This window comes from Neopsephotus bourkii, unplaced genomic scaffold, assembly GCF_033783945.1.
Source record: "Neopsephotus bourkii isolate Nb327-2 ecotype Australia unplaced genomic scaffold, CSIRO-AGI_Nbou_v1 NB_207, whole genome shotgun sequence".
NCBI classification, from domain to species: domain Eukaryota; kingdom Metazoa; phylum Chordata; class Aves; order Psittaciformes; family Psittacidae; genus Neopsephotus; species Neopsephotus bourkii.
In genome coordinates, this window is record NW_026900719.1 from 1,651,166 (window position 1) to 1,677,001 (window position 25,836).

General features: G+C 39.6%; 1 protein-coding gene and 1 long non-coding RNA gene across 2 annotated transcripts in view; one reads left to right on the plus strand and one right to left on the minus strand.

Moving 5' to 3' along the window:
- On the plus strand, positions 1 to 21,798 carry LOC133207437 (uncharacterized). Its single transcript, XR_009724041.1, has 3 exons — positions 1 to 184; positions 951 to 1,112; positions 21,663 to 21,798. It is a non-coding gene; the product is annotated as an uncharacterized LOC133207437 (long non-coding RNA).
- Positions 5,030 to 25,836, minus strand: part of CLPTM1L (CLPTM1 like) — a 26,884-nt gene continuing 6,077 nt past the window's right edge. Inside the window, exons 5-17 of the mRNA XM_061344321.1 lie at positions 25,333 to 25,411; positions 21,228 to 21,345; positions 20,033 to 20,127; positions 19,335 to 19,419; positions 17,572 to 17,675; positions 15,483 to 15,548; positions 14,335 to 14,385; positions 13,631 to 13,713; positions 11,907 to 11,941; positions 11,519 to 11,574; positions 11,394 to 11,438; positions 8,262 to 8,377; positions 5,030 to 5,361 (exon numbers count right to left, since the gene is read on the minus strand). Of these exons, the coding sequence (XP_061200305.1) occupies positions 5,277 to 5,361; positions 8,262 to 8,377; positions 11,394 to 11,438; positions 11,519 to 11,574; positions 11,907 to 11,941; positions 13,631 to 13,713; positions 14,335 to 14,385; positions 15,483 to 15,548; positions 17,572 to 17,675; positions 19,335 to 19,419; positions 20,033 to 20,127; positions 21,228 to 21,345; positions 25,333 to 25,411 (1,018 nt within the window). The 3' untranslated portion in view covers positions 5,030 to 5,276. The remainder of the gene's footprint in view (positions 5,362 to 8,261; positions 8,378 to 11,393; positions 11,439 to 11,518; positions 11,575 to 11,906; positions 11,942 to 13,630; positions 13,714 to 14,334; positions 14,386 to 15,482; positions 15,549 to 17,571; positions 17,676 to 19,334; positions 19,420 to 20,032; positions 20,128 to 21,227; positions 21,346 to 25,332; positions 25,412 to 25,836) is intronic.

The following is a 25,836-nucleotide window of genomic DNA, read 5'->3' on the forward strand; positions in this document are numbered from 1 at the left end:
GGGACGGGGCGGGGCAGGGAGGGAGGCCGCTGTCCAGCTCCGGCGCTCCTTCATTACTTCTTGCGGCGGTATTCTCTTGAGGCCGCGGGCTCGGCCTGAGGCGGGTGGGAAGGAGCGGCTGTGGGACAGGGAGCTAGCACCGGCTAACGAAGATGTGTGGTATGTCTTCCGACCGGAATAAAGGGTGAGCGGGAACTGGATTGAGGGCAGAATGAGGAGAAGGACTTGGGGGTGCTGGCTGGTGAGAAGCTCAACATGAGCCGGCTTCAGTGTGCACTTGCAGCCCAGAAAGCCAACTGTATCCTGGGCTGCATCAAAAGGAGTGTGACCAGCAGGTCGAAGGAGGTGATCCTGACCTTCTGCTCTCGTGAGACCTCAGTTGGAGTATTGTGTGAAGTTCTGGTGTCCTCAACACAAGAAGGATGTGGAGCTTTTGGAGTGAGTCCAGAGGAGGCCATTAAGATGATCAGGGGACTGGAGCACCTCTCCTATGGAGACAAGCTGAGACAGTTGGGCTTGTTCAAACTGGAGAAGGTACCAGGGAGATATATCAGCCTTCCAGTAACTAAATGGGGCCTACAAGAAATCTTTGTATGTGAGGGGCACTTTTTACAAGGGCGTGTAGTGACAGAACAAGGGGGAATGGCTTTAAACTGAAAGAGTAGATTTATGTTAGATATGAGGAAGAAATTCGTCATCATGAGTGTCATGAGACACTGGCACAGGTTGCCTGGAGAAGCTGTGGCTGCCCCTTCCCTGGCAGTGCTCAAGGCCAGGTTGGATAAGGCTTTGAGCAGCCTTGTCTAGTGGAAGGTGTCCCTGCCCATGGCAGGGAATTGGAACTGGATGAAATTTAAGGTCCCTTCCAAACCAGCCTGTGATTTAGGTTTTTATTTTTAGACAGCTTTGTAGCATCTTTTCAGTGTATAATTCTTGCTGTGTATTTTCAGAACGCTCAGGGTAGTGTGAGCTACAGTCAAGAAAAATGTTGAAGGAAGTTATAAAGTGAGCATTACTACTTTATTGAGGTAGATTTCCTCTGGAAGTAATCAAGAAGATTCCTTTCCAAGGAACCCCTTTAGGACCAGCACCCCATGGAAGATCTGTCTGAAGTTAGAGCAACAGTAATGCCTCTGTTGGTGCTAAGCAGTGCTTACACAGCCTCTAGGCCTTTTTGGCTGCTCAGACTGCCCCACTGGCGAGTAGGCTGGTGGTGCACAAGGAATTAGGAGGGGAGACAACCAGGACAGCTGATCCCAACTGACCCAAGGGATATCCCAGACCATATGGTGTCACACTCAGCAATAAAACTGAAGGGGAATATTATGGGGGGAAATTTAAAGGGGGTGGCACTACTTGGGGACTGGTGTGCAATTAGGGTTGGTGGCGAGCAATTGTTTTCATTTGCATCACTTGCCTTTCTTGGGTTTTATTTGCCTATCTGTTGTTTGGGGTGTTCTCACTTTTTTTTTTAATTGTTTTATTTTTTATTATTATTTATTTTTAATTGTTAAGGTGCCTTTATCTCAACTCATAAGTTCCTTTCTCACACTTTTACCCTTCCAATTCTCCTCCCTTCCCACAGAGGAGGGGAAGTGAATGAGCAGCTGTGTGGCGCTTAGCTACTGGCTGAAGTTAGGCCATGCCACCATGGGTTCAGTCCATGCTCAATTCCTATGTGCTGACATGTTGCTGTTCATACAGATGAGACTCCTATGTTTTGAGAGCTCCACACAAACTCATTCTCTCTGGCACAGATCTCTTTGTAGCCAAGGTGTAGTCTGCCCCATTGCTGTTGGACTTTGACTCCTACTTTAGTGCTGAAGATGCCCTCAACCAAATTCACATCTAATTTCACTCTGCATAAATGTGACATCCGTGACCTTGTTACATGGGAAACAAAGCACAAACTGTGTGCGCAGTTGGCGCCCTGAAATTTTTATTTATTTAGTACTTTATATATTGCTGGGTTATTTTTTTTTCACTATGTGATTGCAGAGTCTGCAGTAGCAAAAAGTTCATGGAAAAAAACAATGCTCTTCTGGTACCGAACAGGTGGGGAACCTGCTGGCAGTGAAGAGGTGATGTTGATCAGACAGAATATCCTTATCTGGGGATAATGCTGGAGCATTCCCCAAGTTTATGAAATCAGTCAGCTTGAAAAAAACACCAGTTCCTGGTTCAGTATGCAATTTTGCTTTCTCCTATGGATCTTTGTAACAACTCAGAGAGGGTGAGGCTCAGTGATTCTTTCTTGAGCAAGTTGAAGGGTTTGTTGGTTTCATCAGATAAACACTGCTTATTCCTTTCTGTTCTGGCTTTACTTCTCAGCTCCTACAGCTAGATTTATTCAGAGGGTTTTACACAGGTTTATCAGAAAAGCCCAGTTAGTCTGTTGGTCCCTTCCCAGCATCTTTCAGTATCATGATACAGCTGTAAGCTGTATGCTAACGACTAGCATTACAAATAGATTATCCTGTTTCACTTGAAACACATCTTGAGGCCATTTTCCTCTTGTCCTGTTGCCAATTGAGAGAAAAGACCAAAACACACCTTGCTACAACCTCCTTTCAGCTAGTTGTAGAGTGGTAAGTCTCCCTGAGCCTCCTTTTCTCCAAGTGAAACAATCCCACTTCCCCCATCTGCTCCTCGTAAGACTTGCGCTCCAGACCCTTCACCAGATTTGTTGCCCTTCTGGAGACACCTCAGTATCTTTTGCTGTTGCTACATGCTAGTAAGTACTGTGCAAGAGTATCTTCCAGAAGCAGATGAACATTTTCCAAGTTAACTCTAAAACAGCCCAACCCCAGGTCACTGTAATCTTAACTTCCAAAGACACCCCAAGCCTAATGAAGATGAGAGTATTTGGTGGCCACCTAGCTGCTTACCAAAGTTAATCCTATTACAAGTGAGGAACTTTTATATAGATCACAGATACTGATAATCCAGCATGAGCTGCAATACATTCAATTAACTTTTGTATATAAGTTTTTCTTTTACATTAACCACACACAGAACCACATTTTTAAGCTGATGTCATTTCTGTAACTAGAAAACTAAAACATTTCATTTAGTATCACCAAAGGCTCTCTACTTACATAGTTTTTCACAACCTTCCTTTTCAATAACAAAAGGTAACTCTCTATCCCAAATGCCAAGTCTTTTATTTGGAAATGGAACGCAGAAAACAATCACTTGAAGTGGAAAGTCTTGCTTATTTTAAAGAACTTAGAATGTTCTAATTTTGTATTCCTTATGAGTACTGTTAGGGTATTCTGAGGTCATTGTCATCACAAATGCAAGACAGAAGAGCTCTAAACTCATAGTACGTGAAGGTGCTAGAGTGATTTTTTTTTTCAACAGCTACATACAAAAATTGGAAGCATCAAAAATGCCTGAATATGTATTCTGCACTTTCAGACACTGCCTCAGAAGAACCAGTGACTTGATTGTTTTGAGAAGAAAAAGGGAATGTGCTACGTGAATTAATATCAGGAAAAATTTTCACACACAACTATTATTATGAAATGGGAGTCCCAAATTAGTTTGCCTAACACCCAAGAGCGAGCTGCTTCCAACCAAACCGGGTGCAAGATACAGCAAACGCAACCCCAGTTTTGCGCACACTTAGGTATGTATGTTTAATGCTAAAATCAACAGTCCTCATTAGTAACAATCGACGGTGTAAAGAGACCTTAACACAAACATGAGTTAAATATCCACTTCAAGACTCCTTTCCATTGCCAGTAGCATGTAAGGAGGATTTCAGTATGAGAAAGAGTGCAGTTTGTGACAAAAGAAGTTGGGCACATGTCTGTATCTTTTGGGAACCCAAGTATTTATACGTTCAGACTTCTTCAGTATCAGAACTGGATATAACAGACTTCATAAAGTAGTTGCAGACTATAAGAGCATATCTGTGCTTTGCAAGGTTATTCAATATTTTCAATCAGTGACAAATTGGAGTTACAAAGCCTTGCACAAACAGCATGCAATTCAATACAGAAACTTAATCATTTGGGTTAATTTATAAACTTACAGACCAAAGCAAAACTGGAATTGGAAACCAGAATTCTGCCTTTCAGAATTTTTTAATTGTATTTTATTTGCTATTGAAAGGAATGCACTCTGTTTCACTAAAACCCTGGCCTTTAACAATCTAGAACCATGGTTTCTAGATACAGCTGTGTAGTTTGAATTTTCCTGTAATAATTCAACTTGATTCTTTCTACTAATTGGAAAGAAACAAATCAAAGTACTTCCCTAAATGAACTGTGCCATGGATTTTAAATTGTGTGAAGATACTTATTGTTCACCAGGCTGTTTTTTTCTTCTGTATCCAGGTAGGTTGTTATTCCACTTGAATGATGTGTGTTTCATCTTGTAAGTAGAACTGGGAAGGGAAAGAACCTTTGAAACATGAGAGAATTGGGCTATTACATCACAGGCTCACCACGTGATGAAGAATTTGAGACGTATTAAGAGACTTTCCTAGAACATAACAATGATTTACATTATATGAATACCTGCTATGCCAAGAAACCAGAAAGTCTGTCAACAATGCAGAAGGATTTATATAAACTCAGATACATATTGAAAGAAATAATTTTACAGGTTGGGCTAGGTTTTTCTTTTCCACATCTTCATTCAATTTAAGACAACCAAACCCTTCTGCCATATTGCAGGCTAAGAACATGGCAAAATTAGAATTTTAACAACCCTGTCTGTCTCATCCTGTATTTCCAATGTTTGGTTTTTTTAGCTATGAAGGTAAATGCCCACATACAACTTTAATAATGATTTCCAGAATTCGCATGATTTGTAATTATCATGTAACTCAATATTATACATTTTATGTTTGTCAACCTCCAGTCTGGCAACAATGCTCGATTCTGCTGCAACACACTGACTTTTTTCTCTTTCATAGCCTAGTGGCATGAGCACTGCACTTTCTGTTAGTGAGTTATCTCAAAAACATAGATTTTTGAATTAACTGCAATAGTCAGGATACTCAGGCTTTCACCGAAGAGAAGTTTAAATGCAGGAAGTTTATTTAATAACATCTGGCAGACTGTGAACCTTGTGAGGACAAAAGAGGATCTTGAAATAGGAGGATATCAAAACTAGATTTTGGCAATATAGAAGATGTATTGTCCATGTAGTTCTGTCATAAGCTTTAAAAAATACTCTTATTAAATATGTTTTTCCTTCCTTAAGACCAGATAATACATGAAGCCAGTAAGAGTCCAGGGGTCAGAATCTTCTTCAATGCTTAGTTATTCTCTGTGAGCTTTTTTTTTTGGCTTTTCTTCGTAAGATTCTCCATACTCATTCACTCTGCTCTTATCCACAGGATAAAGCCTGTCAGAAAAAACAAATGAGAAGTTACAATACTGTCTGATGCCTGAAAGATTGCCTGAAAGAAAAAGGAAGAGTGTCACGAGGATGGAGCCAGGCTCTTCCCAGTGGCAAACAATGATAGGACAAGGGGCAGTGGGTACAAACTGGAACACAAGAGGTTCCACTTAAACTTGAGAAGAAACTTCTTCTCAGTGAGGGTGACAGAACACTGGAACAGGCTGCCCAGGGGGGTTGTGGAGTCTCCTTCTCTGGAGACATTCAAAACCCGCCTGGACACGTTCCTGTGTAACCTTACCTAGGTGTTCCTGCTCCGGCAGGGGGATTGGACTAGATGACCTTTTGAGGTCCCTTCCAATCGCTAACATACTGTGATACTGTGTGAATTAAGCAGTTCTGTGCCACTTAATTTTTAACTGAATTTCTTTCCCATCATAGTATCTATTCCCATTTGTCACGAAACCCCCAACACTATTAAAGATTAGCTACAGACACATCAGCTTCTTCACATTAAGATTTAACCAGTTGTCTCACACCAGGGCCTCTTAAAAGATGCCTGGCAAAATCTTGGAGCAGATTCTCCTGGAAGGCATGCTAAGGCACATGAAAAACAACAAGGTGCTTGGTGACAGCCAGCATGGCTTCACCAAGGGGAAATCCTGCCTGACCAATTTGGTGGCCCTCTATGATGGGGCTACAGAACTGATGGATCAGGGTAGAGACAGGACTTGTGTAAAGTGTTCGACACTGTCCCACATGACATCTTGTCTCTAAACTGGAGAGACATCAATTTGATGGATGGACCACTCGGTGGATAAAGAACTGGCTGGATGGCTGCACACAAAGAGTTGTGGTCAATGGCTCAATGTCCAACTGGAGACCAGTAACAAGTGGTGTCCCTCAGGGATCGGTGTTGGGACCGGTCTTGTTTAACATCTTCGTCGCTGACATGGACAGTGGGATTGCCTTCAGCAAGTTTGCTGATGACACCAAGCTGCGTAGTTCAGTTGATACACTGGAGGGAAGCAATGCCATCCAGGGGGACCTCGACATGCTTGTGAGGTGGGCTGATGCCAACCTCACGAGGTTTAACCATGCCAAGTGCAAGGTCCTACAGCTGGGTCGGAGCAATCCCAGGCACAGCTACAGGTTGAGCAAAGAAGAGATTCAGAGCAGCCCTGCAGAGAAGGACTTGGGGGTGCTGGTTGATAGGCTGAACACGGGCTAGCGTCAGTGTGTGCTCACAGCCCAGAAAGCCAGCTGTATCCTGGGCTGCATCAAGAGGAGCGTGACCAGCAGGCTGAAGGAGGTGATCCTGCCCCTCTACTCTGCTCTCGTGAGACCTCACCTGGAGTATTGTGTGCAGTTCTGGTGTCCTCAACATAAAAAGAACATGGAACTGTTGGAACAAGTTCAGAGGAGGTCCACGAGGATGATGAGGGACTGGAGCACCTCCCATATGAAGATAGGCTGAGAAAGTTGTGACTGTTCAGCCTGGAGAAGAGAAAGCTGCATGGAGACCTCATAGCAGCCTTCCTGTATCTGAAGGGGGCCTACAGGGATGCTGGGGAGAGACTCTTCATTAAGAACTGTAGTGACAAGACGGGTTAAAACTTACACAGGGGAAGTTTAGACTGGATATAAGGAGGAAATTCTTTCCTGTTAGGTTGGTGAGGCACTGGAATAGGTTGCCCAGGGAGGTTGTGAATGCTCCATCCCTGGCAGTGTTCAAGACCAGGCTGGACGAAGCCTTGGGTGAGATGGTTTAGTGTGAGGTATCCCTGCTCATGGCAGGGGGTTTGGAACTAGATGATCTTAAGGTCCTTTCCAACCCTAACTATTCTATGATTCTATGTATGAGCTCCTCTAAATCTTGGCTGGTGTAACTCTCAAGCATTCCAGGATATCTCTCAAACTCGAAATCAGCACCCAGCCACTGGCTGAGAAGTTGTTGAGCTGTTAACTTCTAGAAGAATACCTTGGAAGGGGGCCTGTTTTACTACACTTATGTGTTATCATAGAAACCCAAACCTGCAGTCCACATTTAGTACTAATGGTTAGTTAGAGGGACAAATCCATACAGTCTGGTATAATGGGAACCTGGCTTAAAATTCTTGTTTGCTTCACGTATAAGTATTTATTCTTGGGAACAAGAATACATTTTCTGTAGCTTCACTTAGGAACAGTATTTCAATGATGACTGCATATAGCTTTCTTCCCTGTTTGAATTTTGTTACTTAAAGAACCTGAAACTCACCAGATACTTGACTTACTAACCTGTGTTGGGAAACCAGATAAAGAGGAAAGCAGAGCAGGGCTTTTTCCTCATGAGAAAACATCCGTTGCTAGTACCTTGCGTAGCAACTTGAGAAGCATGCATCAGATCCTGAGCATATGTAGACACGTAGCCCCTCAGCAAGGGTTAGAAGCCCAGAACTCCGAAATGGGTTTGTGAACAGAAGTTTAAGAATTTCTCTCCTTCACCTTGCTTCAGTTCTAAGGTTAATTTTCTTGGTAACTTTCAAATACAAAATTATCTGCTGAAAGGGATGAGTGCTGTTTTGGGAAGGGAGAAGGGGTAACTGACAAAAACTCTGTGAGTGCTGAGAGGAGTTTCTTGTTTACTCTCAGCATGCTCAAGGGTCCACGATTACTGTCTGTTATGAGGAAGCACTTTTGCTCCCCATTTGTACTGAGATCTCATTTTCAGGATACCCTACTCATTATTCCTTTCACTAGGCACATACACAACTACCATTATCCAGACCATACTGTACATTTCTATGGTATAAAAATCCTCTGAACAGTCTGTCCCAAACTATTTTACAGTTCTTTATAGCAATAAGACTGCAACCATCTACAGCAGTGTAAAAAAAATTGACAAGTATTAAAGAAAGGCATACCATCTTTGGTAAAGATAGACCAGGAACACCACATCATCTCTAAAGCACGCCAGCCTGTGAGATGTTGGCATAGTGATGATAAAAGCAAATATATCATCAATAAAGGTGTTGAATGCCTACAAATAAACAAAAAGCATACGTCAGTTGGCTGTGAAGAAAGGAAGTAATCTATCATACAGAACTGCAGGAAACAGGCTTCCTAGAACTATATTTTTCAGTAGGAACACAGACTGCTTGCATATTTATAACACTACCCAAGGGTTATGCTGAAAAACTAATTAATGCAAACTTTAAAGTGCCTTTTTAAAAATGAAGAACATACTGTCTACTACAGATCACACTATCACAAGTAAAAATCATTCATTCCTTATTTGAAACATAATATTCTACACCACTCAATTAGACCTAGTATAGGTTCTATTTCTGGATCAATAACAAAGTGTTTTCTCAGTACTTTTTCCTGAGTGAGAAAGTTTACATTCCCAGACATCCGCTGGGAAAGCAATGCAGTCAGGCTGCACGCATCCAAAGGCAACAGTATTTTGTCAGAGAAGGTAAAGAAAGTAAACAGAAGGGCAGCTCCTCTTGATCTGGCTCTAGCCTAAAGGGAGGACTATAAATCAGTTCTTGCAGTACACCAGTTCTAGTACTCATATGGTGCAATAAACTGTTTCAGCTCACTAAAGACAGCAGAAAACAAATCGAGCAAAGAATATTCACTGTTGGGTGAACAAACTGAGTCAATATCATGGCTTCTCCTTTCAATATTAGCCAGTTGTACATTCCCCCATACCTTAAGGGGGATAATTATGTATCCTTTAAGCAAAGGACTCACTCTTCAAAATGAACCAACGTTTATATGATGAAACAAAACAGCGGTAGGAAAAGGGGGTGTTGGGCAGGATAGAGTTCTGATTAGTTACAACAGGAAAACTCTTTCCAGCAAGTCAAAACAAATCCATCAATCAAAGAACATGGACAGCACTTCTCAAGCCTGTTCAAAGGCTTGTCATGGAACAACAACAAGAAGAAGCCTTGGCAAGCTGGAAAAGGCAGCCTTTCCAAGTCACCACCCAAGTGTGTGATTCTACAGTGATGAAAGGAAGAAAAAGCTCCATCCTCCAGGCATGTAGGCAGTCCTCATAAACCACTGAAACTGAATGCATCAAGGTAGCCCATCTAATAGTATTTAACTAGCTAGTTTTCTGCTGAGATTACCTCATTTGAAGGTACTCTTTAGAAAACTATAAAGGGCATAAATGTAAAAACTACAGAAACTGTAAAGTTAATCTCTGTTTTTGCCAAGGTCTTCCAAAACAGGGAAGAGTTCAAATTCAGGAAAAGAAAGCTCCCTAAACCAACAATCACAAGACCTTAGCCTGTTCTTTTCACTCTTCAAGTGTAGAACAGAGGAAACTTTAGATATCCAGCCGGAAAAAGTAAATTACCCCTTCCAAAGCCCAGTAAGTTAAACATAATTGAAGCATCATACGCTTCTTTCTACATATGAGCCTTTGTGGCTTGTTGGTAGCCTCTGGCATCTTAACAGGAACTATAAATGCTGTGTAAGAAAAGGCTATTCAGCAAGAGAATTCTACTGTTTTAAATGTTACTTGCTTGGATACTTGCCCTCTGTTGTCTCTTTAACTGTTGATGTCTCTGCTCAGTCATTGTTTTTTGTGGTTGAAGTGAAATTACTTCACCAGTATACCTCCTACTCCCCTCCATTAAGAAACATGCTGATTTCCCTTACATGTCACTAACAACATACATAAGTTTTCTTTTTATTTTTTACTATATTTCCATATCAAGCACTGTTTAGTTGCTACTCTGCTATCATCTATATTTCAATCTGTTTTCTTAGATGCCTCTAATTCCTTAAAAATATTAAGGCAGCAGGAAGTTGGGCTATTGCTGTAGGCTCAAATGGAAAAGCTATGAAAGGCACTTCAAATTTTTAAGATTTTAGTTATTTTGTCCCAGATCACTGTTCAGAATTGGACATCGTGTCTTGAGCAGTTTTTAACAGTTTCTTTATAAGTACTGATGTTCTGGAGAGTTATAATACATCAGCACAAAGGAAAAATAAACGAAAGCATTTATGAGTGGAAGCAGAAGAATAAAAGGGCAGAGGTTGATGGCATCAAGGTCTTGATGATCCTAACACATTCAGCCAGGTTTTCTCAGGACCCAATGACTAAGGAAGCAAAGGACATTATAGAAAACCTAATGACTCAGAGAGGTGGAAAAAGATGGAGTCAAAACACTGTCGGCTCTTTAGGGGAACAAGAACAAAACTAGCATGTAGTTGCTGACTGAGGAAGAACACAGGAGATACAGGAACTCAGCAGTGGTTATCCCTTGTCCTCCATATCAGTGTAAAGAATCCTGACTGGGATACTTGGGTACATCCATCTTGGTGCTTGAATACTCTACAAACCACTTGGGCAGACAGTGGGTGCTCGTGGGTATGCAGGTATCAAAGAATTAGTAATATGATTTTGTTTTGAAATAAACTCGTCTTCCCGTCCTCCAAGGTCTGGTGTTCAGCTCTGCTACAGCACTGTGTTATTTCCTACAAGGGCAGTCTAGGCAGTGGGGACATGCAGCCACCTCTCTTCTGCCACCACACATTGGTCACTACACTGTCCAGCAGCTCCTTATTACCACCCCAGCACGGAACAGGATGTATGTTACTTCAGTCTCTGGCAGCTCCTGGAAGCTGCCAAAATAAGGTCTCCTGGTGGTCCTATCTGTTCCTTAAGAAGCAGCCTTAATAATACAATTATTATATTAATATAATAATAAAATTTCTCTCCCTGTGAAATAACGCAATAAATTGAGGCTGATTAATTTATAGGCAAAACCAAAACTTGCACCTTACAAGACAGTTGACAATATAAAAAACAGTATTACTATCAAAACTAGGATACAAGTATTCTTCATATGTGGAAGTCATTATGAAAAATGGAAATCAGTATTTCTTTTTTTTTTAAGAACAGTTTCAAACAAGTTTAGTTTTTAAAGAAAAAAAAGCACTGTCAGCCTTAAGCTAAATATTACTAAGCTGTTCCTTGCAGAACATTATTTCCAAAATGAATGCACCAATCTTCAAATTAGAGCTTTACTTACTTTGTATGTGAAAGCCTTCCATGGCAAGTGTGCAACGGATTTCATCTAGGAAAGAAAATATCAATTTGTGATAAAGTCTGGAAGAAGAGACAAGAAAAGTAGTCTTTATCCCTTTTCAACTTTACCTTGTAGTTTACAAACAGCTGGGGCAGCATAAATAGGAATCCAAAAGCATACACTCCTGAAGATAAAATACAGAAAACTTACAGACAAATGCACAATAGAAGTACATCACACAACTATACTTTCACAGTTAGAGATTTACACTCATTTTCCTGAAGAAAGAAGATATATCTAATCCTTTGTTCCCTTTGGATTGATTCTTCTCCCTTTCTCAATCACTGTGATAATTTTGGAACCTACAGTCAAGTTATTGCTCTATACTGCACTGATCCAGCTGATAGCTGTTAATTTTCTACTTCAGAGTCTTAGCTTCCACTTGAAGATATATGAATAGGAAAAAAACCAACCAACCCCCAATAAACCTAGAAAACAACATAAGAAGGGACTCACCATTGACAAAACTGTTAATCAACCAGGAGTACCAGCTACAAACAGAAGACAGTCTGGTTATTTTTTCACCTCATCCAAAAATACATACCTGTAATACATCCTCTACATGATGCATGCTGACTACTCAAGAATTGGCTATGTTGTAAATTACTTAATGCAAGAACTAAATAACTCACATCTACCTTTGATACGGAAAGGCTCCAGAGAAAATAGTTTAAGTGAAGGATGCTTATGAGTCCACACAAGAAGTCTGAAGAGATTTATCAACTGCTCAAAACTGAATGTTTTTCAGAACATTCTAAGACTTCTGCACCCAAACTGACCTCATGCACCCAAACTGCACACTGAACCATGACAGAGACTTTTAAAGATAGCACTGTATTCTAAATACTAAAGAGACACTTAATATGGCACTTTAATGACTTCTCAAATTTCAAATAATGAATACCCTTCACAGCAAACTACTATAGTAAACACTTAAAAAGTTATTACAAGGAATCTACATTTTTCCCTCCCTACATCAAATGTTGTTTAATGGATGTTCAGTGGCATGTAATCTTAGCAACATAACAAATAGCAGTCAAATTCCATACTTCTGCTTCTGATTGTAAGAACAGCTAAGAACTGTGATGCTCAGGTTACATTATTTAGTTAAACTTTCACTGCTGTGTTAGTGACGTGTTAATAGCAACATTAAAGCTGTAGGAGCACTTCGCTCATCCACAAGCATCTAAAAAATGCATGAGAAAATGCCTGCAAGATTAAAGGATAATCTACTGGAAGATTTTTATTCAGTCACATTTTCTTAGAGATTTAACAATGACAAAAATTCTACGATAGGCACTGTTTTAACTCTCTTAAGCTAGAGCTCAGAGAACCCCTGGCATACAGTATTCTGCAGTACTGAATAAACTCAAGAATTTTTGAGAAAAGCAGAATTTAAATGATGCATATTTTTTACCTCCTTTCTAAGACAAGAACCTTTTTAAAAACGCCCTGTTTTTCTAATAGGCCAGAATTGTCCCAGTTTCTAGTACAAGTGCTACAGCTCATGTGTACAGCAGCAGCAGTTGTTTCTGATGTTATTTTAAGCTACTCTTTGCTCTCCCTCCCTTCCCTTCTGGGCCTAAGACTATAAAAAGAACCCAAAAATATGCTTACTTGGCTGTCACCCTGCTTTTGTTTGCAGGTTTTTTTCTTCAACCAAGTCTCATGGCTGCATACTTGCTTGCATGTCCCCAATACAAAATGAACTAGAACACTCAAATTATTATTTAGAGTGAAAGTGGACAAGAGTTTTGCCTTTTCATGAAATACTGAGTCTTCAGCTCTTGTGAAGTATCAATATGCTGCAGTAAGTCCATGGCTCTAAAGGAATAGAGAATCCTCTCTTAGAAACGCTTTTGCTTGCTTGCCATCATAGCTACCATATTTAGGAACAGAGGAACCTCTTGGTTGGAGCAAATAATTCTGGGACAGTTTTTACTTCTCTCCGTTATTGGACAGGTTCAGCCACTGAACCTCTCTCATCTGCCTTGTCACCTTATCAGTTCTGTGAACATCAATGGCAGCTTACTTCCTTATCTTCTGATTAACAACCTATTCTGGTTCCTGGCTCATTAATCAAACTAACTGATTCATAACCTATCATCTCAAATTAATTAACATACAAAAGAATGGGACTGTTTCAAATGTATATAAGATCAATTATAAATTTACAGTACCTTTTGTATTTGACATTCATCAAGGAGTAACCTGCACCTCCAATACACAGTGGATAGAGCAAATATGACAAGTATTTCATAGCCTAATAGACAAGGAAAATAGTTTTTTCTTAGTTCACATTTTATGTACTGCAGACTCTTCATGGCATTATTAGGAAGACAGACACTTGTTTTTTTTCTCCTGAAAATGTCTTCCTGTTCCTAAATGTCTGCTGTTATTTCCAGTATGCTTCCAGTGGTGAAAATTCCATGCCCAATTCAGATGAGCAAACATCTTTGAGCAAACGCACCAAGAAGTAGCATGAATATAAGAGTCTAAGAGTAGCTCTCTACTTAACTTCAGTGTTTGCACTTCAGAATCAGGAAGCACATGAACAAATAAATAACATTTAAATAACGAGTACAGATACCAATTTTCAAAGTTTTGAATGGTAACCCTTTAAGACATTTCAGATAAGTCACTTACAATTCTGCTTCTCAGAGAAATGTTTCAATGAGATTCAGCAACAAAAAAAACCCTCTGTTTCTTTTCGCAAGTTATCTGAATGAATTTTCACTATCTGATCATCCACATGATGATAATCCACTTGACAACTATGACAACACGGAAAATACACTTGTAGCAATAAAAAGAGTGAAATGAATCATTCAGCAGCCTGCTCATACAGACTTTATAGATCAGAAATCACAGGATTCCTTCCTACCTGGGTATCATACTCCTCGGTTTTTTTTTCAGAGTCATTGTATGTGCCAAACTGCAATACATGAAAAAGTATAATCAAGTCAGAACTGGAAGGAAAGCACAGCTATGTGACTCCCTAAACAGAGTTTTAAACTGCAAACTAAGCTGCCTGGTCATTAAGGTAGACAACTGTTCAAAGTTTTTATAAGCATCTATACAAAAGTCATGCAAGTGTCATATGCAGCCTGCCAAACACAGGGTATGCAAAAGTTTAATTTTTTTCCCTTCACACAAAAAATCCAGGAATTCTTTGCTTAGGAAAATGTTGTGAGAGCAGGGTTCAGAAAGGAAAAGCAAAGTCAAGTCACTAAGGACATTGCAGATACAGGAAGCCAATATTAAAAACCATAATCATTTTCATGCATAAAGAGGTCAGTTATAGATTATCTCCACATCTCCAGAAATTGTAACTGCTTCAACAGTTCCTTGAATACTGACAAAGGAACAACCAGAGCCATCAGCCACTCGAGATGCATAGGCTGCAAGCCCACAAAAAACCTAGTACTTCCTGTGAAGTAAACACTGAAGGTTCAACAACTGTTTCTCCTGCAAACAAGAGAAACTTTCGATGCAGACTTGGCTTGAAAAAGATTACACTCGCATTAAAAAAGTTAATTTCAATCACTGCTGCCAATGCATCTCCTGCAAAGTCTCAGGATTTAATTCCTGCCCAGATTTATCAAAGGCAGTCCTGTCCCCAGAATATCTAAATGTTCCACAATGGAGAAGTTACATCTGCAGCTTCGGCGAAATTCAGTGTCTTATGTCAAATCCCAGTGTCAGCTAAGAATGCTTTTCCAACACAGTGACAGGATCACAGTCCCACCCACCTGTTAACATCTAGAGGGACTAGCAGAAGAGCTCTGAAGTTTCTCACACATTAAATACATAAATATAGCTTTTTCTTCTACATAGCTCACAGAAATTTTTAACTTTGAAAATGCTTATCTAGCTTTTGGATTAAGCTATCTATAAACACAAGATGTGTACAGGAAATTTTTATAGGGTTTTTATTCATCTTCATTTTACTAAAAGCCAAGTTGCACAGTACTCTGGAAAAATATGGACAACTCAAGAGTGTAATCATGAACAGGCCAATGTCTACTATACCTGAATTCTGGGCCTCAAGCCTTGCCACTTGACTGTCATTTTCAAAGCCTTCTTCACTTTCCAGAGCTGTGATTAGCAAAACCAAAATGTGCACAGAAAAGGTTATCCAAAGGAATACCTTATGCAGGATTTAAATAATCAGAATCAAGACCCCAGAACATCTACTTTAAACATCCACTGCATAAAGCAGCAACAGCCTGATTGTAGCACACTGCCTGTTTCTCTTCAAACCAAATGCTGTGTCACCAAATAAATACAACACTGTGAGCCTGCACTATTAAGACTCAGATGATACACTTCAAGTACAATAGTGTAGTCTTTCCAGGATACCTGCATTGCAGTGCTTAGGTGGGGATTGCTGCTCTCAGCACCAGCATGCATCCCAGGTCAGGCATTTAGAGAATTCTCCAGTAACCACCTGCCAAGAAGGCTTTCATATACCTCTGAGGTCAGCTGGGGTTTGTATAAAGGTGCCTCAGACCTCTCAACAGTGATTCAGTGGATACCTACACAGTCATTGCATTTCAGCAGTGGGCTGCAAGCAGAAGTCAGTGAATCCACTGATTTGTTTGGCTATGTACTGTACAGCTGTAACAGCTTCACCGTAACGTAGCCAAAGGCTCAGTTCTCCTGAAAATTTACTCATGTACCCACCCACACAGGTACTCGTGTACCCATCTATACAGATTCAACAACTTAGACAATGCAGTAGGCTCACCAGGAGAGCTACGGTCCATGAAGCTTTTCGTGGACAAGGTTTGTTTACCTTTAGATACACCACTATTCTCTTCCCACCCATCATATATTCCAAATAAAAAAGGGAATATGGTAAAGATGATCCTTTACTGTCATCTGTGATGCAAGTGAAAAAATTGCTTATTACAGAAGAAATGCCACTTAGTATTACATGAAAAACCGGAGTTAAGAACAAGTTGTGAAAAAGCTCTTCCCAACAAATTCCCTTGATATTTACAGTCCGTATGTTCATTCTCAACTTGAGACAACCATGTTATCTCACCATCACTCTAGAGGAGACAATGTTATTTCAACAGAACCAACAGAATATTTCCCTTTAGTTTAAGTGTCCTACACAGTGTTCCTATATAATCCTTTCAACCCAGTTCCCCCCAGCCTGCAGTCCAAAAGCAACAGTCATAGGAATCACAGATCTCAGAGAGATTTAGCAGATCTTTGGGCAATTTGAAGAACAATCTCAGACAGGCATAACCACAAAATGAGATCTGAATCTCATCAGACTTAAAAATCTCAACCTACTGAAAAAATATTACAATCAATGAAACGGTACTATTTAGGACACTGCTGTTCATAGTTTTCCCAAGAGCTTAATCTCTCTTATACAATAACCTGAAACTTAAGGATCACTTTGTGACTTTGCATTCAGTAATTTAATCACTAAGAATTCTGAGCAGTTTTGTTTCCACAGGGATTATCCGCAACTATAACAGATGCGTACTCAAAAATTCCGTGTGAGAGCCCTGAACTTACTTTTAAATCCTGAGAAGTACGTAGATCTGCAAGCAGTGCTAGGCAGAGAAATCTCCCCTTCCTGCTAAACCTCTCCCCTTCTTACTACTGCTGACTTGGTGCTTTACTACACATAAAGCTGGCTTCTAAGCAGTACCTGCAGCGCACTGACTGAACATGTTCTTCTGGAATAATGAACACAGCCAGCAGTCTCCTCATTTTCCTCCCTCCCCAAGCACCTCAGTCATAGCCATGGAGAATGCTGCAGATGTGTAGCGCTGCCTGATGGCACACAGCCTGCTCTTTGACAAATGTTTCCATGAAGGCTTCCTGACATGGTTATACATGCCTGGTCAAGATGCCTATCAGATAATGCAATAGGAAGGAACCTCAGCATAGCTTTATGTTTGGTTTCCACAGTACCAGCTGGATCATCCCAGAGAAAAATTATACTTCCAGTTTAGTCTCCTCTACCACTGAAAGCCAGTTAAATGATGCTGCAAAGACAGCATATTACAGCAGTATTTTTCCAGTAGTTAATTTATCATTCTCATGGAAGTTGCTGCAAATAATGGCATTTGGTTCTACAGCTTTAAGAACTCACCTCAATCACTGCACCAATGCCTGCTGGGATCAGCACCAATAAACTTGTTTGTTCATCCAAAAGGAAGAGAAATATTACCACGGTACTAAAGCACCGCCAAAGCACTACAGAGAAATAATGAGAATTAAAGGCTTATTAATATTTAAATGAACAGCTGAGATAACAGAATTTTGTTGGCCTATTTACTACAATTCCACCTTACACAGTTTAAGCATAAACTTACATATATATGTTGATATATCAAGTAGTCCTAGAAACAGCCAGTGATCTATACACCTCTAGCCAAATAAGGAACAAAGGTATTTTATGAAATCTTTATCACAAAAGATGAAAGGAAATGGGAATATTTAAGGAAAACTCCTGTACTGCAGCAATGCAGCAATATATCAGTACTATTATGAACTATACTCATGAATCTTGTCTTGAAGAAGCTGAAAGGCTGTGAGGTAATGGAACGTCAGCCTTTGAAACTCATGCAACTAACTTAATGATTGTAAATGTTAAGAAGTATGTTTTCAGGTTATTGTTCAGGTTTTGCAAAACCTTGCATACTTTTAAGTGTCTATCAACGAATTCTTAGATTCAAATATCCATCTCGAAGAGAAAGGACAGAAAGACATTAGAGCTACAAGACACTGAGACATCAACAATTACACTGTGCCAGAGCAATAGCCTGTGACCCTTCTCCATCAGGGCAAGAAGGAGATATAGGCAGAAAGGTGACACAGGCTTGGTAAACAGAGGAAGGAATCAACAATTACTGGAGACCAAAGATTCATCCTTTGATAGTACAGTTAAAAAAAACCCTTTGTCACTTAGTCTCCAATTTGACTTTCCTCACTTTTCACTTTGAATTTTTACTAACTTTTTGGCATACGTATGCCAACAGCAGTACAAATGCTTTGCAGAAACAAAGGCACTGTGATAAAGGTGATAAGCAGATTCTCCACATGAGAAAACCACACTGCTGTTCATGGTAATTTAGAATGCCAATTTTTTTCCTGGTATTGATATTCCTCACATGTTTCAATCAGTCTGTAAACCTGACAGAATTAGGGACAGACCCAGAGGTCAAAAGACTCCTGGTTTATAATCAGAATGGAAAAATCTTATTAGAAAAACAAGCAGTATCAGTGCAATAAACAAGGCTGAGAAATGGCATATTAAACCTCCTGTGTCCAGGGTTGGCTATTACCTTCACCTGTCTCTAAGAAGGCTTGGCAGGGTATCAGACCACTATGTTTCTCTCATTTTTCCTACATCCAAGTCAATTCAACCCTTCCATGCTCTTCTGCCCGAGAACCTTCTACTGCTCCGATTTCCATAAATGTCCAAATCAAACAACAGTGTTACACTACAGCATTTGCCCTCCCTCAAGTATTTTGGAAGCTGTAGTTATCTACAAACTTGCAGGACAGCATTACCCATGACAGTGCATTCCCTCCACCCACAGGACTTTCTCTGGTCCTCATTCTTTTCCCTAAGTATTTTTCTGTTCCTTCAGCAAGGGAAATACGGCAACTGACCTAATATTAAACCAATTCTCAATTGCAAGACAGTCAAACTTGGAAGTGACACAAGTGCCGGAGACTGATACTAGAGCACAATGCTAATAGCATAAGAACCAGCCTGTTTTCATACACAAAACCATATTTCATTTTACCATCTTGGTGAATCCACAAAGTGTCAACTTATTGCAAGACTGGAAACGCACACTACGTATCACACAGCACATGCACAAGATTTCACATTCTGGCCCATACCTGCTTTTGTTGACATCCCAATCATGCTCCTCTTTTTCTTCCAAAAACTGATATCATTTTTGAATGCAAGGAAATCAAAGAGAAGCTGCAAATAGCAAGAAACATACTAATTTGCTTGAAATATGCACTTACTAGAGACTGCCAGCTGAACTGTTAAACATGCATTTAAGATGGAATTAAAGAAAAAACATTCAAAAAAGGTTTAGAAGCTTCAGAAATAAAAATTCAGCATAACAAATAAAAGCTAAAAACTGTTTTTAGAAGCCCAAGCTCTAAAAACAGTGCAAAATGAGAGGATGAATTCCAAATACTGCTAGTACTAGCACTGCATTGTGCTCATCCAAATTTCTCCAGGGATTAGAAATCAGACTCAACCCCTGCTGTTGGTGTCCCACCTATGTCACTGCAGTGGTAAACCTTGGATAACTCAATGAAATTTGAACCTATGTTGATAGATATATTAATTCTAGGGGCTTTGGTTCAACTATAACTAAGAAAGAGTTAAATGTTTCATATTTCAGTCAGGATTGTTAGTTTCTATCTAGTTATCTCAAATTTCTGTCTTACTTAAGATTTTTATATTCATTCTGCATTGGAAATACAGATGGCATGCAGCCAAAACCACTTCCATTGTTCTACTGAAATTACTATTTCCTAGAACAGTTGTAATTTCTAATAACCAAAGTTTCTCCACTTACATGGAATGCTGCTACGAAGAATGTCAAAGCCAGAAAGTACAGGTTAGTATCAACAAAAATTCCTTTTACTTCATCTGCATCCTTTTCTGAAAACCCTAAGAGAAAAAATCCAAATAATTATACAAGAAGTACCAGATAAGTAACTGCTGTTATGCTGGAGTCACATATGAAATCCTATGTCACCTGCATATATTTTGTTAAAGAACCAGCTTTATTGATAAAACCCTAGCCTATCTATACTTGGTGAATTATTTGTCTTGCCCATCAGTTACAAGTAGATTGATGTGCCTTTAACATGTTGTAAGAATTTTAAGGATTTAAGAATCATTAAAATAGTACAGCACAGCAGCTTTTAAGATCTCTTGGCCTGCAAAGAAGTTCAATTGCTGTCTGAAGAGGTTAGAAAGAGAGGATTGGAAAGAATCCCATAGTCTTATACATCAACACCAGTTCAGATACAATGTAGTTCCTTACTCTGGCATAAAGAAGGCAAGTACAGTGTAGTAAGAGAAAGCTAAGTCAGCAAAGATAACCCTGAAAATAAGATGCAGATTTTTAAGGATGATGACTAGACTTACAAGGAACAGTGGAACAGACATTTAAAGACAGTAAAAGCTTGGCTATACCATCACCAACATAGAGCATATCAAGTTCAGCGCAAAAGTGTACACTTCCTCTACTCCATTTAAGCAAAACACAGAATTTAGTAGTTTAATGCACGTGAAGCCTCCAGTTTGTCTGAATTACCTTATAAATTTGTAACTGAGCCAAAGTGAAAGGCCAGCCACTTCTGAAGTGTCAGAAGCAGTGATGATGAGAACCAAGATTCCTTATGCATGCTAATCATGAGCCTAGAAACTTTGCTGTGGCTGCCTGTATTTCACTGTAGGTGTACGTCTACACTGACCAGCTGTTTATAGCTGATAGCAAAGCTTATTAACATCAATCCAGCTTTTCTGTTCCATAGATGACAGGGGAAACCCATGGTGAAAATTACCTCTCCTTTTTCCTGCATATCAACATTTTATCTGCATCTTTATGTTCAGGAAAAACAACCTGCAACCTGTAGCATTAAACCTTTTTCACCAGCTAACCAGATGGAAGTGTTACGTATGTACTTACAAGAAAACCAGTGAGGGGTTGGTTGGGTTGTTTGTTTTTTCTTACCTAATGTCATTAAAGATAGAAAACATACCAAATTGTTGGAGGGAGTACACAGCATCCTGCATGTGGATCCAAAATCGGAGTTTTCCAAGAGATATTTTATCATATGACACTGTAAGAGGTAGCTCTGTTGTTGAACGATTTATAACCTGGATTTCAAAAGATACAGTTTCATTTTTAATAGAATAAAAATGGCAACAATTATTTCAATTCATTGTTGCAAAGTGATTCTATCACAATTTTAAGATGTCAGTTTGGTTTCTGAAAGGGAGTAAGATCTTAGACTTCTATAAGATCCTTGAAGTCTTTAGGGTTTTTTTACAAATGTTAAATCAGCTGTTTATTCTGTTCAAGTTCTTATAGCAACCTCACTGTTACTGTATACAAATGCCTCTGAGATGTTTATGTAATGTTACCTCTCCTCAAGTGGGAAATGTGTGCTCAAAGTAATTCTCTCTTTTGACAGTTCTTCTCTGAATATATAAGCTAAGGTTACCTAAGAAAGAAGGTTAAAAAAAAAGGAAAATCACATCCCAAAGGCCACAGTCTGACCTTTACTAAATTGAGACTGGTTTTGAGAGAAATGGAAGTTAAATTCATATCAAAACAAAAGGTGGGGAAGCAAAGTGATGCTACTTGCTTGGATTGGTGAAAACACCACAGCTAAAGCTAAGCAAGCTGCCCTGCTTACAAACTTGGGGATACGGGGTGTCACAGAAATTTTCCTGCTCCAAGAGAAATAAAATTCATCAAGTTCTGCTGTATAATCTGTACTTTAGTGATGATAACTACCTGGGGTCCCCTGAAGCTGGAGGGGGAAATCTTAAATTGCCTCAGCTCCTTCTGCATGATAGTTGACTCTCTCTTAAAGAGGTTTAACACAAGCAAAGGAAAACTCTTCTCACAGATGTCAGAATTCTCTGCAACTACCTAGGTACAAGCTCAGGCAGTATGTTCTAAACTTGCAGGGACAGCTGAAGACTACAGGCAGGAAGGCACTCTGCAACACTTCAACATCTATTGCTGCCAGCTCCTGACTACTGCCCAATCATAATTCCCACCTCAAAACTGCTACTCTACACCAGCTCTGTTTCTACAGTAATTAGGTAGCTGACACCTATCTGAGATCACAGTATCACAGTATGTTAGAGATTGGAAGGGACCTCAAAAGATCATCTAGTCCAATCCCCCTGCCGGAGCAGGAACACCTAGATAAGGTTACACAGGAACGTGTCCAGGTGGGCTTTGAATGTCTCCAAAGAAGGAGATTCCACAACCTCCCTGATGAATGGCTTCTTCTGATTTTTATGTTACAGAACATTATTTTAGCCTCTCCATGTTATCAGTCAGGTGTGAAATGGGGATTATGTTCACTTTCCCATTCACTCTTTCCTCCAGTAAGTACGAACAATTCTCAACCTCACCACTCTCTTAAGACCCTGAGAGCTTTTCAGACAGTGGCAGAACATGTATGCATGCAAAGGAGAAAAACAGAAGCTGAGACAGTTTTATAAATGTAGCAGGAAGAAAGCCTGGTTGGTGCCAGGGATCACTGAACTGTCTGGGAAAAAAGGAAAACCAACCAAACAAACCAGGGTGAAAACAACAACATTAGAACTGAGGATAGAGAATGCTGGCAAGATTCTAAAGTTGTTTACCAAAAGCTACATAAACATCTTCCAGGTTTCTCCTTTTCAAAGGATGCCTGTAATCTGTCCATTCTCATTTCAGTTTCTCAGTCTATCAAAGATAGTATCAACACTTCTGAGAGAGAAGGAAAATACATTTTATCTGTGCAGAACAGCCAGGAAACAAAAACTTTGCAAATGCATGGGTAAATAGCAAGTGCTCTCTATACAGACAAAGCACTACTAAGGAGCTAGGGGAAGTGTAGGAAGAAAATGAGATTTCAACACAAGACAGGATAGGAATTCTTCAACACAAAAATCAAATTAAATCAAGAGAAAGATTAGAAGAATTAACTCTTTCTCAGTGAACAATTAAAGTCCACAAGTGCTGCTTCACAACTTAGTTGAGTGTACTGGTTGCTAAGCTTCTGAGAAGTCGTCAAACTTCTACAATACATCTACTCTTATAAGCATGTTCTCAGAACATTACACATTACTTCTAGCACAGTGTGTAAACAAAGCAAGTTCAGTGATATGAATTTTAAAGTTTACATCAGAAGCCTGTACAACCCCCAAAGCCCCAGCATTGTAAACAACATTTAAGAACATGAGGAACACGTAACCTCTATACTACAGTATTTATCGTAGAAGACCTACATCTTGGTTAAAATAATAGTCACTTCAAAATGTACGCAGCCTAACACAAGCAGGGAAAATGCATCTTCAGCTCCATGACTTTAGGTTGGGCATACCAAACAGAGTTCATGTTCTGATTTACAGTCAAACACCGACCTTGCTCCACAAAAGCTGTATCACCTTCCCTTATTCTTTCCTGCTCTTTACTTGCCCCTCATTATCTCACAGTATGCATAGTATTGGAGCCCTCTTTCTGTAGGCCTTGAGAGCAGTTTGGGATGTCACTACTGAGAAGTTACATAAGCCAGTGCTGAAGCATAAATCTGCTAGCACTGATGGAATAGTCTTTGTGGCACTTCTCAGGATCTGTAACAACTTTAAGGCAGTGACTTAGAACAGCATTAACCGTGGCATGCATGACAACTCCAGGGATGTTACTAATAACATGAGAATGCTGAGTTTATTTGTAAACAGGGTTTACCAGTTAAGAAGCTCTCATGAATGTACTGAACTGAATGAGCTGTGGTAAGAAGCTTAAAAAAAAGGACAATGACCACCAATAAAAACACCACAGAAGCATATCTAAAGGAATACTGGACAAAAGTATCTACTAACAAGATTTGTAACAAATGCTCAGGAATTTATTTTGCCAGACAAACTTGGAGTGGGGGGGATACAAGCTCTTAAAGAATATTCTCCCCAAAACTAAGTAAGAATTCTGTTTGTCTGAACTAAAGTTAATAAATTCAAAAGTCAATTTAGAAGGTCTACAGAAAGTTTACATCTACCAAGGCTTCCATCTAGAAGATAATGAATCCAGACATACTCATTTAACAACTTTGAGACATTCCCCAAGACTTCTGTTCTCAGAAACACTGCTATATTTCACTCAGTGCGACTGAGAACTGTAGGGCTTAAATAAGAACTGCTATGATGAATGTGGTTTAGATGCAGGGGACTGCCATGTGTAACTTGCAGTAAAGAAACTGCATGATTTCCCACAAGAGAAGAGTTGGAAAAAAAACTGAATACAGAAAACTATTTAAATGTATAAAATACCCTATCTTTTTTAACTGCAGGGGTGACTGAAAAATAAACAAGGTTGCACAGACAGGCTACGGCATCTCCATCCTTGGATATATATCCAAACCCAACTGAAGAGAGTCCTGAACAGTCCACTCTAGATGACCCTATTCTGAGCAGGAGCGCTGGACTAGCAGCCTCCAGAAATGTCATCCACATTACCCTTCTGTAACTCCATTATTGAAGTTTCTAAGTCCTGATTTGAGTGAGCGCACAAAATCACTGGATGTACAACACTGCACTGCACCACACCACCAAGCTTTTACGTGCTCAGGTTACTCTAATGTAATAGAGAGCATCACAGAAAATTTAACCACAAATGAACTTTTTGGAGATAAAAGAATAGCTACTGACTTATCTCAGTGTAGCACCAGTATAAGATATGTTCAGTATGCTCAGAAGATACCACAAGCCACTCTGGGATGCTAACACAACTGCTTCAGCTCAAGGAGTTAAACTGCTCATGAGACTGCTCCTACCACAGCTGGTGCTGCAGTGATGTCCTCCATATTCACCCAAAAGGCAGAAGCAATGGAACCCAAGTACCTTTTGGTGGAATAGAAGGGGGTGCTTGTCAGATACTTCTGCAAGAGGAGAGTCTCAAAACCCAGATCCAGCCTCTGCAGTTACCAGCTGACCACATTAACTTAAACAGTCATTTATAGAGTCCTTCTGTGAATTTATACTTTTTCATTATTGCAAACAACCTATGACAATATCTTAATTAAAACAACATTGAATATTACTGTTAAAACTGTTAAATGTAATTAAAGGTGTTCTATTACTCACCATCAAATCTTTCACTCTGTTGCTTAGCTGATCAATAAATAATATTGGAAGGTAATGCACTGTCTTCCCCAACTGAACCCTAGGATGTTTAAACATGGATTTTATGACTGTAGTGATCTAAAAAGAAAACTACTTTTATTCAAATTAGCACTCATTCATTACTTTCAGATCTACCCATGTAGATATTTCCCACCATCTTTTCAGGCACAGTTTCTTTTAACACACAGAAAGAAAGAAGCCACTAGCCTAGAGTCTTTCATAGAGAGATGTCTGTATTAAAAAAAATCAGGCAAGTCATATTTCTCCTTTTAGTTTCCTTTTATTCTTCTGTAGAAAGATGGAGTCAGCAAAAAAAAAAAAAACAAGACAAATGAAATTGGTTGTGATGATGCTGAAACTGCTGCATGACCAAGAGTAAAGGAAATTAAAAAGCTTTTTGAAGAGAAACATGCTGAAGTTTACTACCACATATCTGTATCCCTTGTCTCAAGTTTCCCTCTCCTA